The sequence below is a fragment of the Salminus brasiliensis genome, chromosome 25, assembly GCF_030463535.1.
Source record: "Salminus brasiliensis chromosome 25, fSalBra1.hap2, whole genome shotgun sequence".
Taxonomy (NCBI): domain Eukaryota; kingdom Metazoa; phylum Chordata; class Actinopteri; order Characiformes; family Bryconidae; genus Salminus; species Salminus brasiliensis.
Genome location: NC_132902.1, coordinates 5,022,944 through 5,038,998, shown reverse-complemented (window position 1 = coordinate 5,038,998; position 16,055 = coordinate 5,022,944). Strand labels below are relative to the sequence as shown.

At 40.0% G+C, this 16,055-nt stretch overlaps 2 protein-coding genes across 3 annotated transcripts in view; both read left to right on the top strand.

Moving 5' to 3' along the window:
- The first annotated feature begins 4,310 nt into the window (after nt 1-4,310).
- LOC140547858 (venom phosphodiesterase CdcPDE-like) overlaps nt 4,311-16,055 on the top strand; it is a 53,515-nt gene continuing 41,770 nt past the window's right edge. The window contains exons 1-2 of one of the 2 annotated variants that reach the window (XM_072671106.1): nt 4,311-4,509; nt 15,043-15,173. In XM_072671106.1, the coding sequence (XP_072527207.1) occupies nt 4,470-4,509; nt 15,043-15,173 (171 nt within the window). In that variant the 5' untranslated portion in view covers nt 4,311-4,469. The remainder of the gene's footprint in view (nt 4,510-15,042; nt 15,174-16,055) is intronic. The other variant, XM_072671105.1, reaches the window with a different exon arrangement.
- Nucleotides 7,142-10,862, top strand: LOC140547864 (C-C chemokine receptor type 4-like). The gene has a single exon (XM_072671114.1). The coding sequence runs from the start codon at nt 7,821-7,823 to the stop codon at nt 8,880-8,882; it is 1,062 nt and encodes a 353-aa protein (XP_072527215.1). The 5' UTR covers nt 7,142-7,820; the 3' UTR covers nt 8,883-10,862.

Genomic DNA, 16,055 nt, shown 5'->3' with positions numbered 1-16,055 from the left:
GCGTTAGCTGTTAACATTTTAGTAACACAACACAGTCCGTTAAGTTCTAGGTCTAAAAACTAGGGGCTCCTTAAAACAGTTCTTCACACATACAGCCATAACATTAGTGCCACCCGCCTAATACTGAGTAGGTCCCCCTTGTGCCGCCAAAACAGCTCTGATCTGTTAAGCAATGGACTCCACCAGACCTCCGAAGGTGTCATTTGGTATCTGGCACCAGTCCTGTAAGTTGTAATGTGGGGCCTCATAATGCTGTCACTGGTTCACTGCCCTTTCTTGAAACACTATTGGTAGGTACTGACCACTGCATACCTGGAACATCCTTCAAGACCAGAGATGTTCTGACTCACTTGTCTAGCTGTCCCAATCTGGCTCATGTGAAAGCGGCTCAGATTTGTAAGCCTGACCATGATCCTTCTTCCAACACATCAAATTCAAGAACTCGCTGCCTTAAGTCAAGTCAAGTCAAGTCAAGTGGGTTTTTAATGTCATTTCAACCATATACAGAGTACACAGTGAAAAGAAACAACGTTCCTCCAGGACCATGGTGCAACACAGTACAAGTGCAGACAGACAATACAACACAATACAGACAAAGAATAATAAATAAATTAGTAGATATATTCACTTTAGCTGTCAGTGGTTCTAAGGTTTTGACTGATCAGTGTATGTATGTGTATGTGTGTCTCAGTAAGCACACTAGATGCTTAACACCTTCAAAAACCTTCTCAAAACACACAGTGTACAGCTACAGAGCAGATACAGAGTTTAAACAATGAAGAACATGGTTCTGAATGTATGGTTATGTAGCAGGGTGCAAGTTAGGTGTCCTTGCTTTTTTTATGACTGCAGATGATTTTGCTTATACATAAAAAATAATGCCTAAAACTTTGCTGAATCCTGCAACCACCAGGTCCTCTCTGTCAGTAAATCTGCAGTATTTTTTTAACATAGTATGTACAGTATGTGTATTGGTGTGTGTTCATTCACTAGGGGGGTCAGTGTGTCAGTTTCTGTCATACAAGTATAATAGTTTAATAGCCTGTCAACTAACAAATCTTGTCAAATTCACCACTGCCGTTTTACCAGCATAGATAATTATATTAGAGATACATATGGCAGGAGGTTTGTAATTAAATAGGGGGTAATAATAAACATGTAGTGACTGTTAATGGGTGAGGTATGTTATTAAGGTTATTCTGTCCAATCTAAATTTAATTATGAGCTGTTGTTTTTTTCAACAACTTTCTTGTCATAATGATTCTAGTTTGATGTATGTATAATGAGTGTGTTTTGATTTGTGGTGCTAAAATCTACATAAAGGGGAATTAAGGGTATCATCAGGTAGAAGAAACTCAAAGCTATTAAGAATCTGGGATGTGTTAGCTTGAGCATAAGGTTAGACATAACACAGAGAACAAGGGCCGTAGATTGGGGAACAACGGCTCTGCTGTGGCTTGAAGAGTTTTGTGTAATTTTTTTATGTTTGATTGTTCTTTGAATAAATCTTTCAAAAGCAATTTTTGACTTGATCCAACAGATCTTTCAGGGCTCATAATAAAAGGTCTTAAAAGTGGCCTAGAATAGAAACCAGTACTTATCTTGGCATAGTTAAATAATGAGTATATGTCAGGAACATTTCATTAAAAACATTCTGTCTTTATTAATAATTAAATCCATCAGAACCACATTAAAACTATCACTTTATTTAAAGTATTTATTTGAGACTTTCAAGGCCAAACACAACGGCTACTTCCGGAGAATATTGAAGTGAAGCTAAAGTGGGTAACACCAGTCCCATCAGAGAAGGGAAGACCAGAGGAAGCTCCACTGCAGGGAAGCCTGGGGAGCAGCTAACAGCTAATGCTAGTTAATTCTGAGACACTGAGACACTATTTACTTGATTATATAATTATATATATATATTATATATAATTGTATGTTGATTCATAATAGGCTCATTTAAAATCCACTCATTTATTGTAGTCATGTGTTAGCCTTGTGATAATGTGTGCCAATTGTAATCATGTGTTAGCCTTGTAACTGCCTGTACGGCATATGTTAATCTCTCTTCTCTTTTCGTGAAACGCTATTGCTCTTTCTAGTATAGATTACAGCTGCATTGGGGAGGGAGTGCGCCTGACATATTTACAGCCTTGTCTTGACATGTTGGTTACCTCTCAACCCGGACAGTGTGTCCTCTCAGGCGCCAGCCCTCTGATCTATGGGTCACAGCGACCTGAACCATGTATCTCTTCACACTTCAGTGTGGCACGCACAAAAGTATTGGATGGAGCACCAACCATCATTCCAGAGCACACAGTTTCACGGTTACACTCAATAGTTTTATGCCCCTCTAGTGCATGCCTCACATTAGGCATGGTGCCAGTAGGTTCATGTTTATCTCTTACAGAGAGTCCTATTCTAGTGACAGTGCTTTTCTACAGTGTCAGACATGAGTACAGTTCAAAGAAGTCTCAAAGGGGTGTCCACAAACATTTGGGCTCATAGTGTATATTGCTTTCCCAAAACAATCAGTGAAGTCACACCTGCCTTTTGTTTCACCCAGAAGGTTTTTACAGTGGAAATGAAGTCTCCTCCCTCGCCAGAGGCATGTTTCTGCATGACCTGCTCGGTAGGAGTGTTGATGAACATGACATGCAAACTACAACAAGAGTCATCCTAATTATGGCTCAGTATCAGTATGCAAAACGCCATTCATGTTATTTTTTTTTCCTGGTGATCAGCTTCACTGCCAGTTTTCTGTCCTGTAGTATGACTTCAGGTGTGCACTATTTCTGCACTGTTTCTGGCTGAGTAGACCACTAGGAAGCCCGTCCAGTTCTAAAACAGGATTTTCTACACAGATGATACTATGATGGTATAATGATACCATATTATGTCAAACATGGTGGTGTCACTGTTGTTTACTGATGAAATGGCTGCTTATAGAAGCAGTTAGAGCACCGGGGTATGGATGACAGGGTTGTGGGTTCGATAGGTGGGCTCGGCAAGCTGCCACTGTTGGTCCCTTAACCCTCAGTGCCTAACATCGGGAGGAACTCTGATGTATAAATGTGTTCTCCTGATACTCCAACAGTGACTGCTGCTACTGCTGCCACTGTCTCTGCCACACTATCAACTGGGGGTTGTGCTCCCCACTGCTGTGGGCATGTGTGCTCACTGCAGGCAGAGGCCAACCCAAATGGTGAATATGGGGAGTGTCTTGTGAATATGAGTGTCTTGTGTAATAGTATGATGCTTTACAGTACAGGTGGCTAATTACTCAAGGGCACGTCAGCCGTGAATTTTGCAAACAGGGGTGACATATTTTGAAATATGTGTTTGATTGCTTTTGCTTCAGGCTTTGTCTGTCTTTCTTTTAGGCTGAACCCCTTAAACCCTGCCGCACAGGGCCATAGTTCATAACTATATTACTTCCACAATTAGAAAACCCTAAAACTGAACCCTGTGGGACTACACAGGACTGCTAAACTAAATATACTGCAAATAATTCAAAAAGAGTTCTGCATTTGCATCAAGAGTTCAGTGTGTTACACTGTAAAATGTAAAGTTCTGTATTCATGTTGACTCATCTTACAAGTGTTACTTAAGATTTAGGGGTTTCCCTAAAAGGGAAAAAAAATAGTGCAACCAGGAAAAATATTAATTATTTGGAAAGCTATTTATGGGAAATTCATTATGTAGACTGAGCCAAACATCTTTTTACTGTCCCACAGAAACCTGCACAACAAGCCAGCTGAGCTCCTTCCAGTGAACATCTAACGTCACTAAGTCACTGAGCTGAGTAAATGTTGACATTAGGAACAGACCTACATTGTCTGGAGCTTTATAACTGATTTAGAGTCTACGTCGGTTCCAAATATACCTTCTCTGAGCTGCAGCCTAGAGAGAGATCCTGCAGAGCACAAGCATGGTGAATGAGAAGGGATCATGGCATTAGCTCTACTTATGTTAAAAAGTAACTGCAGTTTGAGGAGAGGGTCTGCTGGAAAGCTGCACATACACCTTGGCAAAAGAAGCGGTGTTTTGTGCCGTTCATCCACAGTGTAACAGTATTCTTCTTCTAGTTCTTCTTCAGCTGTCTAGGACTCCTAGAAGGCAGAGTGGGATGTTTTTTCTCAGGAAATTGGTCCCACCCATTGCATATGAAAACATGATTGATTGATTTCTCTGTCCTGAGAAATCTCTGTTTGTGGGTGGTAAATCTGATGTGTTGGGCCTTCAGTTCTGTTTGTGTATTCCCAGCATACAAAACACATAAACACATAAGAAGCATGACTACCAGTTTAAGGCATGAACGACTTGCTGTATTTAGAGGGATGTGCTTACATTAGCAAACACAGTCTCCGTTTTTTCAGTGTGGTAAAAGCCTGCCTCAGGACACAACAGCTCACACTCTTGACACACTACCCAGAGTGCTGCCTCTCTGACTTCGCTGTCAGAACATGAACTTATCACATATGAGTAGGACCCTGCTCAACACAAGTAAGTGGACTTTTCTTTTGCTGTTTGTTTTGCTTATTGCAATATTTAGTAATAGTTATACGTTTTAAGGCCTTTATGTTTAGTGTTTGTGGAGTTTTCTGAAAGCCTTTTGACAACAAGTAGTGTAAGGTTTATAAATGCTAACATATATTTCTTACCTTCCCAAATTTCAAAAAACTGTTCAGACACCCGGCTCTGTTCCAAACATGGAACTAAAAGTAATTCTTCTGTGGCATTTCTCACAGAACTCTTCGAGTGAAGGAAGAAGGAAAGAGGAATGAAAAATACTCTATAGTAGTTCATTATTCACGCTTCAGGAAATCCACTGCCCTGCATGCTTTTAGCTACATGTTGAATCTTGCACAAGTAGTGCTCGAGAAGGACTTGATATGATCTGGCATGCTCTGGTACTTCTTCATTTTAGATCAAGCTTTAGATACTCTATCAGTATCTACGAGTGCTCTGTACTGTATGTATCTGTAGGTTACCCCAGAAAGAGCATCTGCTATATGACTGCCTGTAATGTAACTGTAAATGTGGAGGCAGGAGATAGCTTAAACATAATATCTGTGCAATGCAGTGGGATCATAGGAGCAGAATCCTGATCTAATCAGGGGGCGTCATTCGACCCGATTGCTGTGCCCTACTACAATCACAGCGGTAAAAAGACAATTTTAGCCCTGACATCTTACCAAAAGCTTGAGACGCTAACGCTTTCGATCAAAGAGTTTATTTAGTGTTTGTGAGCGGAGTAATGGACATTTGTCAGTGGACAATATTTGAAAGAGAGTCAGGCACGGACCAGACAAGGCAATGATAGCTAATAGCTGTATGTCTTGGTAAAGCCCATTATAACCGTACAACCTAGCAAACATACAGATAAGACCACATTAAACTAGCAAAGGCATTCGTTACGTTAGCATAGACTTTATTTAAGCTAGCTGGTAAAAAAAAGGGGCATTGATAACACAAGCTTGCAGAATGAGCATTGTGCTCTTGCCAATTTAACAAGAAACTACTTAAAAGCCTGTGCTATCTATCTAACATGAACCGATGAGACAAAGACAAAAATCACAGTTTTACATGTAGTTTTATGCTGCACAGGAAATGTTTTATGCATGTGTGTGTTATTAGGCAAGCTATATGTTCCCCAGTGCAACAAGTAGTCTAGAAACGCCCCTGGATCTTATCCACAAGCCCACATGCCTGACATTTCACAGTAAAATGCTTTGGTGCTTATCGGTTCTCTGGAAAAAGTGTATTGGCCATGGTCTTCATGGTGTATTTGTAGCCAGGAATACTGACTAACCAGTGCCTGGATCTTCAAACTACTGTTGTTACACCACAAACACAGAGACACATTCACTGCTTACTGCTCACTAACTGCCTGGACCTCTGCTGAATTAGGTTAGTCACTTTGAAAGAGGGTGAATATTTATGCAGTTACTTATTTAACAGTATATACTACTTTCATATAACTCACATTACTTCATAGAAATCTGTCACAGTTTTTGTAATGTCCTGTAAAACAATGCCAAATTATATTCTAAAAGAAGTAAAAGATTGGACAAAAAGGGGTTATCCAATACTTTTAATAGGCACTGTAAAAAATACTTTTATAGTTAGTATTAATAGTATAACAGGTTCCCGTTGTTTGTCTCATCAAAAAAACAAAACAAAACAAAAAAAACAAGAATAAATTGACATGCTCTCATTTATCCTTCACTCTTTTTCTATCCTGTCTTTGTCCCTTTCCCTCTCCACTCCCCCTTTAGAGAGCAAAACAATTTATACAGCATATTAGTGTCAGGTCCCCGTTATTGCGTCCTCCTTCTGGGCGATCCCGTATAAGGTTGTTTGGTTGATTCCTATTCATTTGTGTTCATTTATTGTTCATGTGTTGCACTTGGGACTGGGAATCATGACAGCCACTCCTGGCCATGAATTGATTCTCACTGAATCTCCAGGAGTGTCCTTGACTCTCCGTGATTCCCCATGCGTTGGTGGCGTTTTAGTTTGGCAAAAGTTCCGTTCATAGTCAAGAGAAACCACAGTCTGGTTCGAGAGGCAAGCGTGTTACATTCGCTTCCTGCTCATGCTCCTAGGTGACCCCTGCTCAAGGCAGTCACTGCTCACTCAGGTTTGGCTTGCCTCATTATCCCACTTTAGCTCTCTAAACGCCTGCCAAACAAAGAGTTAAATATTGTTAAATATTAAACATGTGGAATTAAACAATGGAATTTCAGGTTCATGCCACACATACTTACTGCTGATGCTCCCCATAACCACAGTAACTCACTGAGTAAAAAGGATCTCGAAGGTCACAAGCAAAAGCACTAGCAACTCAGGCACGGATGTGACAGATATACGCGTACCGTACATATATCTGTGGCTGTATGAGTTACTTATTCATTTGAAATATTTTAGCAGTAAAAAGAGGCTATAGTCTAAACTCAAGCCCGAGCTACAGATCTGCAGAGACAGAGGCAGCTGCTATCAACCTTCCATATGTCATTTATGGATGGCTGGGAAAAGTGATGCAGGTTAGGGGAAATAATGACGCAGATTTGTAGATTGTATGGTAGCCTACATTCAATGTTTGTTGTGGTGATTGTGGACACTTAGCTAATAGCTTCTGGTTGAGCACAGTGTCATAACATCAAGAAGAAACAAACATTTGATTAGTCAAACTGAGTCGGATGTCCAAAGGTCTGGTGATTACAGGCAGATAGCTTATAGCAGATAGATTAGTACAGTTCATGCTGTAAAGGTGCCACAGAATGGAGAACTGAATTACGTCTCAATTTGCATCCGCTCAGCCCACTAGCTATCTAGGTTAAACATGAGGGCTAGCTACACTGGTAAAACCAGAAGCAGCAATGCTATTCAATAAAAGACTGGGATAAAATTGTTACAGTGTTTTAGGCTAGGCCTTGTGAGCCAGGACTTACAATGCCAGGATAGGATAGGTGAAGTGGACCAGCCAATTAAAGAAAGACTCACCTGAAAAATGTTTATTACAAGCTAAACTTTATAAAACTGGGATTTCATTGGCTTTTCCAGTTCTATGTTCATCCTCTGTGGGTGGCCTGAAGATGCCACAGATCTCTCCTTTTGCTGTCCTTCGCTCTTTGGGAAGAAAATTGTAAACTAGGGTTGGTGTTACTTTTGGACGAGCAGAATGCCACACAGACACCAAACAAATAAAGTAACGCACAAGATAAGATAAGATAGTCCTTTATTAGTCCCGCAGTGGGGAAATTCTCAAAACAACTGATCAGAAATGATGAATTTTTTTTTTACCTGCACTTATGTCTTTTTACCTGCACTTATGTCTTAATGTTTATCTGTTTGCTTGTTGTTTTCTAATAGCAGACAATAACTCCCAGCCCTGCAGCAATGACTACCTAATAGGCTTCAGCCAAGTCTTCCTTCCAACTCTCTACAGCATAGTCTTCATTGTGGGCACCCTTGGCAATGGCCTAGTGTTGTGTGTCCTTGCCAAATCCCACCAGAGATCTAACATGATGGATGTGTGCCTCTTGAACTTGGCCCTGTCGGACTTGCTGTTCCTCGTAACTCTGCCTTTCTGGGCCCATTATGGTGCCACTAAAGAGTGGACCTTTGGGGGTTTCATGTGCCATGCTGTGACGGCATTACACAAGGTGGGCTTCCACGGCAGCATCTTTTTTATGCTCCTCATGACGATAGACCGCTATGTTGTCACTGTCCACGCCCACTCCGCCCTTTATTTCAAGCGTCGCTCAGCCCGAGTGGGTGTGGCGCTCGTCTTGTTTATGTGGGCTCTCAGTGTGGGGGCTTCTCTCCCAGACACCATATTCTCTAAAGTGAATAACGACTCCTCCAGATGGATGTGCGAGCTGGACCAAGCTAAGGAGTGGAAGGTGACCAGCTACATTCAGCTGAACGTCCTTGGTTTTCTGCTCCCGCTCCTCATCATGGGCTTTTGCTACTCTCAGATCATCCCCATCTTGGTCACAATGAAGTCTAAGAAGAAGTACAAAGCCATCAAGCTCATATTAGCCGTGGTTATAATATTCTTCCTCTGCTGGACGCCCTACAATGTGGTCGCATTCCTGCACATCCTTTTTTATTCAGAAGTTTTGGATAGCTGCGAATGGTGGGGTCACCTGAGCATGACCATGCAGTGGGTTGAAACCATCGCCTATAGCCACTGCTGCCTCAACCCCCTCATCTACGCCTTCATGGGACAGAGGTTCAGGACGTTAGTCGTCAAGACTTTGAAAGGGTTTCCGACTTCCATCAGCCCGTGCAACATGATTACCAGTGAGCGTACGGTGAATAGAAGCTCCATGCGGTACTCCGTAACTTACACCACAACAGTGGTGTAGCCGCAGCAGGACTGTGCTAATATGGTGTAATCATGCTCAGCAAGGTCTGGCGTGCCTTGACCACTATAGACACCATATTATATCCACATGTGTGGATGTTCACCATATTGGCAGCTACGCCAGAGAGGAGGTCTGGTTTTACAAGCTAATGCTCCGCTATCACATTCTGATCCCTTTTAAAGTTTGTGCAGCTGTTTTAGTGTGCTGGTTGGAAAACCTACACAGTTATTGGGCACTGGTCATAACACCCAACCCTTCATGCGATTAGTGTTTCATGCTAAAAATTGGTGCTGTCACACAAAAACCATGTATCTCCAAAATGGCAATGAAGGAAAAAATAAAAACCTTTAACTTTCAATGGAAGTCAATGGAAACATGTTCAATCTTGGAACATGTTTATTGGTCCATTTATCATTAAATTCTGATGCAATATAAGGAGATGTAAGATTACTGTTCGACAGCAATGATATGTAACATATTTTGATATTGACAGCATTCTTACCTTTCAAATTACTGTTCACACTAAGCAACAAGAATTCTATATAATACTGAAAGAAGATTCATTGACCTTCATTGATAATAGTTACATTTATTTAATGCTATATAGAGCCAGGTTCTATAAGCAGCTGTAAACAGATGTTTTCCTATATGAAGAACAATTTTTGCATAAAGAGTTATATAAGTTGTCATAATTCACACACCTTTGAAGTTTCACCAGCTCACCAGAATACTTCACCTTAGCAATGCAAAACTTATTATTTACTTATTATCATAATCATGTGAAACACCCCATATAACACCCTGTCTTTTTTCATACATTTCAATATATGGACATTTGATCATTTTAACAACACTGAGAGATGGCAGTGATGTACCTAAGCAAAGACAACTGATGAAATGTACATTTGTAAAATGTATTTAGAATAGAATTGCTAGAAATGTTCTTGCGAGAAACACATTTATTACTCATTAAAATGTCTAAAATTGAAATCAGGTGCAGCACATCTGCAGATGACTTGAACATGACTGAAGATTCTGGAGGACATCAATAAAACAGGCTCCTACAAAATCCCCTCTAACCATGTTCTAATGATCTGAAGCTGAAGTGCTGAACCTGATTCTAAAAATGTGTGTGTTGGTAGGGGAAGGGTAATTATTAGTAATTGGTAATTATAAAGACATTTCTTAAGTTGTATGTGTTTAGTTATATTACCTCCATCATACAGGTCATCAGGTCATCTTGTTCAGTTACGGCTGTTATCCAGTAGCAAAGTCATAACTATTAAATACATATTTTTTAACTATTCTTATTAATATTAATAATAATAATGTTTTTTACTGTTTTATATTTTATTTTCTGTGCTATTTTATCGTTTTGAAATGTTTGTTTAAAATGATTTTAAGGTTTTTATGTATTTGTATTTTTATGTTTATGTAAAGTTCTTTGAATTGCCACTGTGTTTGAAATGTGCTATACACTTTTGCCTTATCTTAAATTATAATAAAAGCCCTGTGTGTTGGTTTTAAATATAAACTTATATGAAACAGCGTATTTATATATAAATGCTCAAAACAGAGCCCCTGCAAAAAGAAAGTTAGCTATAAGCTTATACCGCCCAGTGCCATGATTCCATTACAGGCCTCATTAAAGACCTCACAGGACTGTATGGCAAACACAGAGCTAGCACACAGAGTTTAAACGAACAAGCATGTGGCCTTTCGTTTTAGCACAGGTGTTGGTGTTAATTACTGGTTCTAATTACTGTGTGAAAAGCTATGAAAAGCAGGTTAGATGAACCAGTGAAACTGAAATTGCTTGTTGCAACACCTTCGTAGCTTAGCAAAGAGGCTCTGCGGCTTTAGGCCATCTGTAGAGAGGGTAAAGTTGATAAACTGTGGGACCCGATCTGTGGCAAACATTTCATCACAGGTCAGTTAATGATGCTAAAGTCAACAGGTATAATGCTAAAAGCAGAACATGGAACAGTGTTGGAAAAGCCAAGGAACTGTTGAAGCGTAGGTACCAAATAGTTGATAGTTTTACATTTATTCATATATGCAGTTTTATAATCCAAATTCAAAGTGGGTCCAAGAAGAGTGACTGTTTTCAAAAGCAAAGTACCTGGATGTGTTGTTCTCATCCATCAAGGTAGGTGACGTAAGCATATTGCTAACTCTGATTGGTTCCTTGGTCGATCTGATGTCTGCACAGAGGTTGTATGAGGTTTAGTGTTTCTTTGCAATAAACATTTGTGCTCCTGTTTACAATCTATGCAGCAGTTTACAGCTGTTTACAGTTTTACTCTGTCCTTGTAAATAAGCTCCCCAGGCAAAGAAATGAGTCGCCGTGAGTGCTTAAGGTGGATGACGCTGTACGAGGATGATCAGGCTATAAATACCTGCGGTGTGAGACAGGATTCATAGATTGAGAGGAGGTGGTGCAGTGCAGTGAGTGTCTTGTTGGATATGTGGAAACTGGGTCGCAAAGCAGATGTTAATGATTGACAGAAAGAAGAGATTGCATGCCTTTGGGGCATGCCCTTTGTGGAAGGCCACAGTGTGAAGGAAGCAAATGAATTTGCAGATGTATCGAAGCCTACAATTATACGAGTCAACCAGCAGTGAACAGGGACCGTCAGTGAAAGGTGACTAACATTGTGTCAGGGAAGGTTATGTTTACTAGGCATATTCTGATTCTTTGGAAGACATTAACTGTTAACTTACACAAGCATTTGATTCAATGACTGGGAAGGGGGGGAAGTAGTCCTTACAAGGAAAAAGTGTGAAGTGGATCTTAAAAGGACATGTATTTCCTTGTGAGTCAGCTCGATGACTAATCAGTGCCATTTGTTCTGCATATGCTTTAATATGTTTTTTTTTAAAACATATAACACTGTTTATAATTGCATGAACTTTTCTATTAAACTTTGATCCTGACTAAATGAGTGAATGGCTGACTAACAGTCTAACTTTCTGTAGGTTGAAAGTTAGGAGGCTTCCACAAGGGAGCACTGTGAGTTCGTAAATAAGGACTTATTACTGTAAATATACATAAATCAGCCTTAACATTAATACCTAATATTGAGTAGGCCCACCCTGTACCGCCACAACAGATCTGATCATTCGCGGCATGGACTCCACAGGACCTCTGAAGACATCCTGTGGTATCTGGCACCAAAGCATTAGAAGCAGATCCTTTACGTCCTGTAAACTGTGAGGTGGGGCCTCCGTGGATTACATGGATTACTCTGTGGATTAGATGCCCATGACCCTGTTGCCTTTTCACTGGTTGTCCTTCTCATTTGGACCACTTTTGATAGGTATTGGCCACTGCATGCCAGAAAAAACCCACAAGACCTGCTTGATGTTTTGGAGATGTTCTGACACAGTTGTCCAGCCATCCCAATCTGGCTCATGTCAAAGTGTCTCAGATCCTTACGCTCGCCCAGTTTACCTGATTTTAGCACATCACATTCTAGAACTGACTTAATATCCCCACTGTAGATGATAGATAATGACTGTGTTTCACTTCACCTGCAAGTGGTGCTAATGTTATGGCTGATTGTGTACATCTTATATTATAATTTCCTTTTTTTGAAATAAAATAGTTGCAGATGGTTGTGTTCAATGATTCGAATGTAGTGAGTAGTTTCACTCACCATACTCTACGCTGGCCAGGGTGTAACCTTTTCCCCCTCTACTGGTCAGAGCCTGCTGGTGCCTTTATTCAGAGTAAAGTCACACTGGACCACTGGAGGGAGAAAGGAGACAGATTACAGTAGCAGCATTTACAGTAAAATTGCTAATATGTAAATAAGTAAAGATTTTGTTTTCCAAACCAACAGTGTCATGCTTGGTGTAGTACATATGCATAGATCTGGAAGTCCATTCACACACACAGAGGAGAGAAAATATAACAAAATAATTTTTAGCTTATTATGGCAAAATAATTAGTAATTAATATGTTTAAAAATGGATATATGATGCTTGTGAGCGTAATAAAATAAAATACCACTGTGATAACTAAAGTAACACGGCTCTACAACTAAACTGGCATTTGCAGCTGATTGAGCACAAGGGGCCAGAAACACGCCATGTGTTCAGCATTCCTGTCAAGTAAATGGTGTGAAGTGGAGTTTAATATCTCTTAAGCTGGAAATGGATGTGAGTAGATTTCAATCATTTGTAACTTAGAAAAGGTGGGGAGTTATTAATCATTAGTCATAATATACAGTTTATGGTGATGCTGTTCCCGATCTACTGTTGCCGTCCTGCAAAGTTATACTGAACCGTTATAGGGAGACAGAGAACTACAGCAGCAGTGTTTGAAGTATTAAATATTGGAAACTGTTAAGATAACAAAGTTGTGACGCATTTTCTTTTCCGACATTTTTCATTCTGCTAAAACTCTTTAGCTTTCATATGAGCTGTTTTTAATTGAAGCACTTCACTTCTCTGAAAGATGGCTTCCTTACAGCAGCTTACAACTTACATGTGTGTGTGTGTGCTTTTTCAGGATATATTACAGTGCTGGATCATATTCATTCTTTGTTTTCCCCCCCTCTGGTATCCAATCCAGCATTTTCTGCAGAACCGGTAACTGTCATTTACACTATATTACACTACAACTCCCTTTTTCATCCCTGTTAACAAGTGTCTACCAGCTTTTGGACATACAATGTATGATTAACGACTCAAAGACACAACAGTTACTTACTACATACTACATCTCTAAGGGATACGTTCATGAATGTATAGAAAATATTCTAATATGCGTCAGGTTTCGGCATGAATTTGCATCAGAAGTGTGAAGTGAAGGGAATTGTAAACAGGACGGGTTGTGTTTGTATCGTGCACAGATTGAAAAAAGGGAAAGGTCAGCAGATCTGCTTGAGAATAATACCTCCCTAATGGCATTTACTGTAGTTCATCTCATATGAATAGAATACGGTTGTTCACATGATGACATAAAGCCAAAAATGAGGTCAACAGCTAGACGAATTGTAAGTATCATTATTAGTATTATTATATTTAGTGTGTTTAAGGTGTGGAAGTGCAGAAGTGCAGAGGTGGAACACTTGTGTCCTCTGAGAGTGTGAACGAGGAGCATATCTATCACACTGTACAGCTTCCCATCCAATGTCCTCACATGAGGTGATCTCTAAACTGCAAACAGAACCTGCCTGAACATGTATTATACTGTATTATTACTGTACACTTCTCATTTTTAAGGGTTCATAGTGAATTCATGAATGAGCCTCAGAGTTTTCAGTGTTTTCCACTTTCCACAGAAAACCAGGAGGGAGAATTTAAGATTTAGGAGGACACAAGTCAATTATTTTGTTATATTTATCAATATTAACATTATTTTGGCCTTTTTTTTTGTTTCTTGCTTGGATCCTCAATCTGTAAATGGGCTTCTGTGCGTATGCTTGTGTGGTGTAAGTACTAATGTATACCATAGTTATTATGTGTCACCTCATACAGACACTCAGCCAGGGGACCCCCAGTCCACATTTCAAACCAGTGCAACACCACCAGTCACAGACAAATCCAATGAAGAAAATGCAGGCATATATGGGACTTAACTGGCATTAGCGAGGGAATGACCACAGGGTGGCAGAAACACGCCTTCCAATGTCTGAGCCGTTTTCTGTGAAACAGCTTAGTGTAATGAGCTCTCATGCTGGGATGCATTTTTTTTATAGGTTTTAGTTTACCTCAGGTCTTTTATTATTATCTAAAAGTATTATGTTGTCTTAATAGTTTTAAATATTACTGGTTCTAAGAACCGTAATAGCCTAACAGCCAAATAACTAACCACACAAAAACAACGTCTCTCCCGAGCGGAAACGTTAGCTACAGTACAGGCAAATTAGGTTCCTACATTTTAACTATAATTAATTTTTTATTTTAAGCAATGTGAAGCATTCTTAAATGTGGAGTATTTAAACAAATAAAAAAAAATAAAAAAAAATTATATATACATATGTATATATATGTGTGTGTGTTATTCGTCAGCGTAAGAGGGTGGTCCTAAGACTGAGAGACAACAGGGTTCACCGTGCTGTACAGTGTTCCCTCCAGAGGAGTGTTTACTCTCAGTGTGAGAGTGTGTGTGTGTGCGTGTGTGTGTGTGTGTGTGTGTTCGTGTGTGCAGGGAAGTTAATAATGATGGAAATAGCGGAGGGAGAAGAGCGCGCGGACGCACTGCTCGCGACAGGACGGACACACAAACACAACAACAGCGCGAGATCCGGAGCGGCCAGTAAAACCAAAATAATAGCTGGGGTGAGACTTATTTGAATATTACAGTGATATTAACACAGCGCTCAGAGCAGTAGCCTGGGTTATAGATCCATCTTTAAAAAAATATTTTTTGAAGTCTGTCAGGCTCTGGAAACAGTGAGCTTTAAGGATTAAGATCAACTAACTTATATAGTTCCTCCATCAGTGCTGAGGTAGCTGAGTGGAGGTGGACTCTGAGGGCTGGGCTGATCGGTACTGAAATTTCCATACTGACGATTCTGACGGACGGTTTAGAAAAAAAATTGACTTCAGCATTTTGGAGGGGGAAGATCAGCAAACGAAATATCCAGCCTTTATTAAACTGAGTGGCTGTGTTTAGAAAGCTCTACTGTAACTCATCCACTGTTCAACATGTACATTCATTTGCTGCATTGCAAACTGACCAGGGGGGCGACCAAAGGGCTTGTTTCGGACACTACGTGCAGAGTGCACTGCTTCAGTAAAAAGTGACGGTGTTTTTTGTGTAAATCACTGTTGAGATTTCGAGCAACACTACAAAATAGATGACCCGTTATATTAATTATTATATTTTTATATAGCTAGGACAGACACTTTTAGTAAAAGGGAGCGAATCCGAACACAGCTAACATTAGGATATGTACTACATAGACAGTGGCATAAAAAAAAAAAAGTTTGGCCAGCCCGGTCAAGATTAAGAGTCAAGAGTAAAAAGCTGACATAATGTTAAATATGATACTTTTTAGGGTTTTTTGTCTAAAAAAAAAATGTAGCAGCTAAGAAAAGTGCTGCCGTTCTTTTTTGGAGTATTTTTGCAAGGTTTTCTCTCTGTGAGATTCTTTGGCTGTCTTGCTGCACTGCTCTTTTGAGGACTGCCCACAGACTGTCAATGATGTGTAGGTCCGA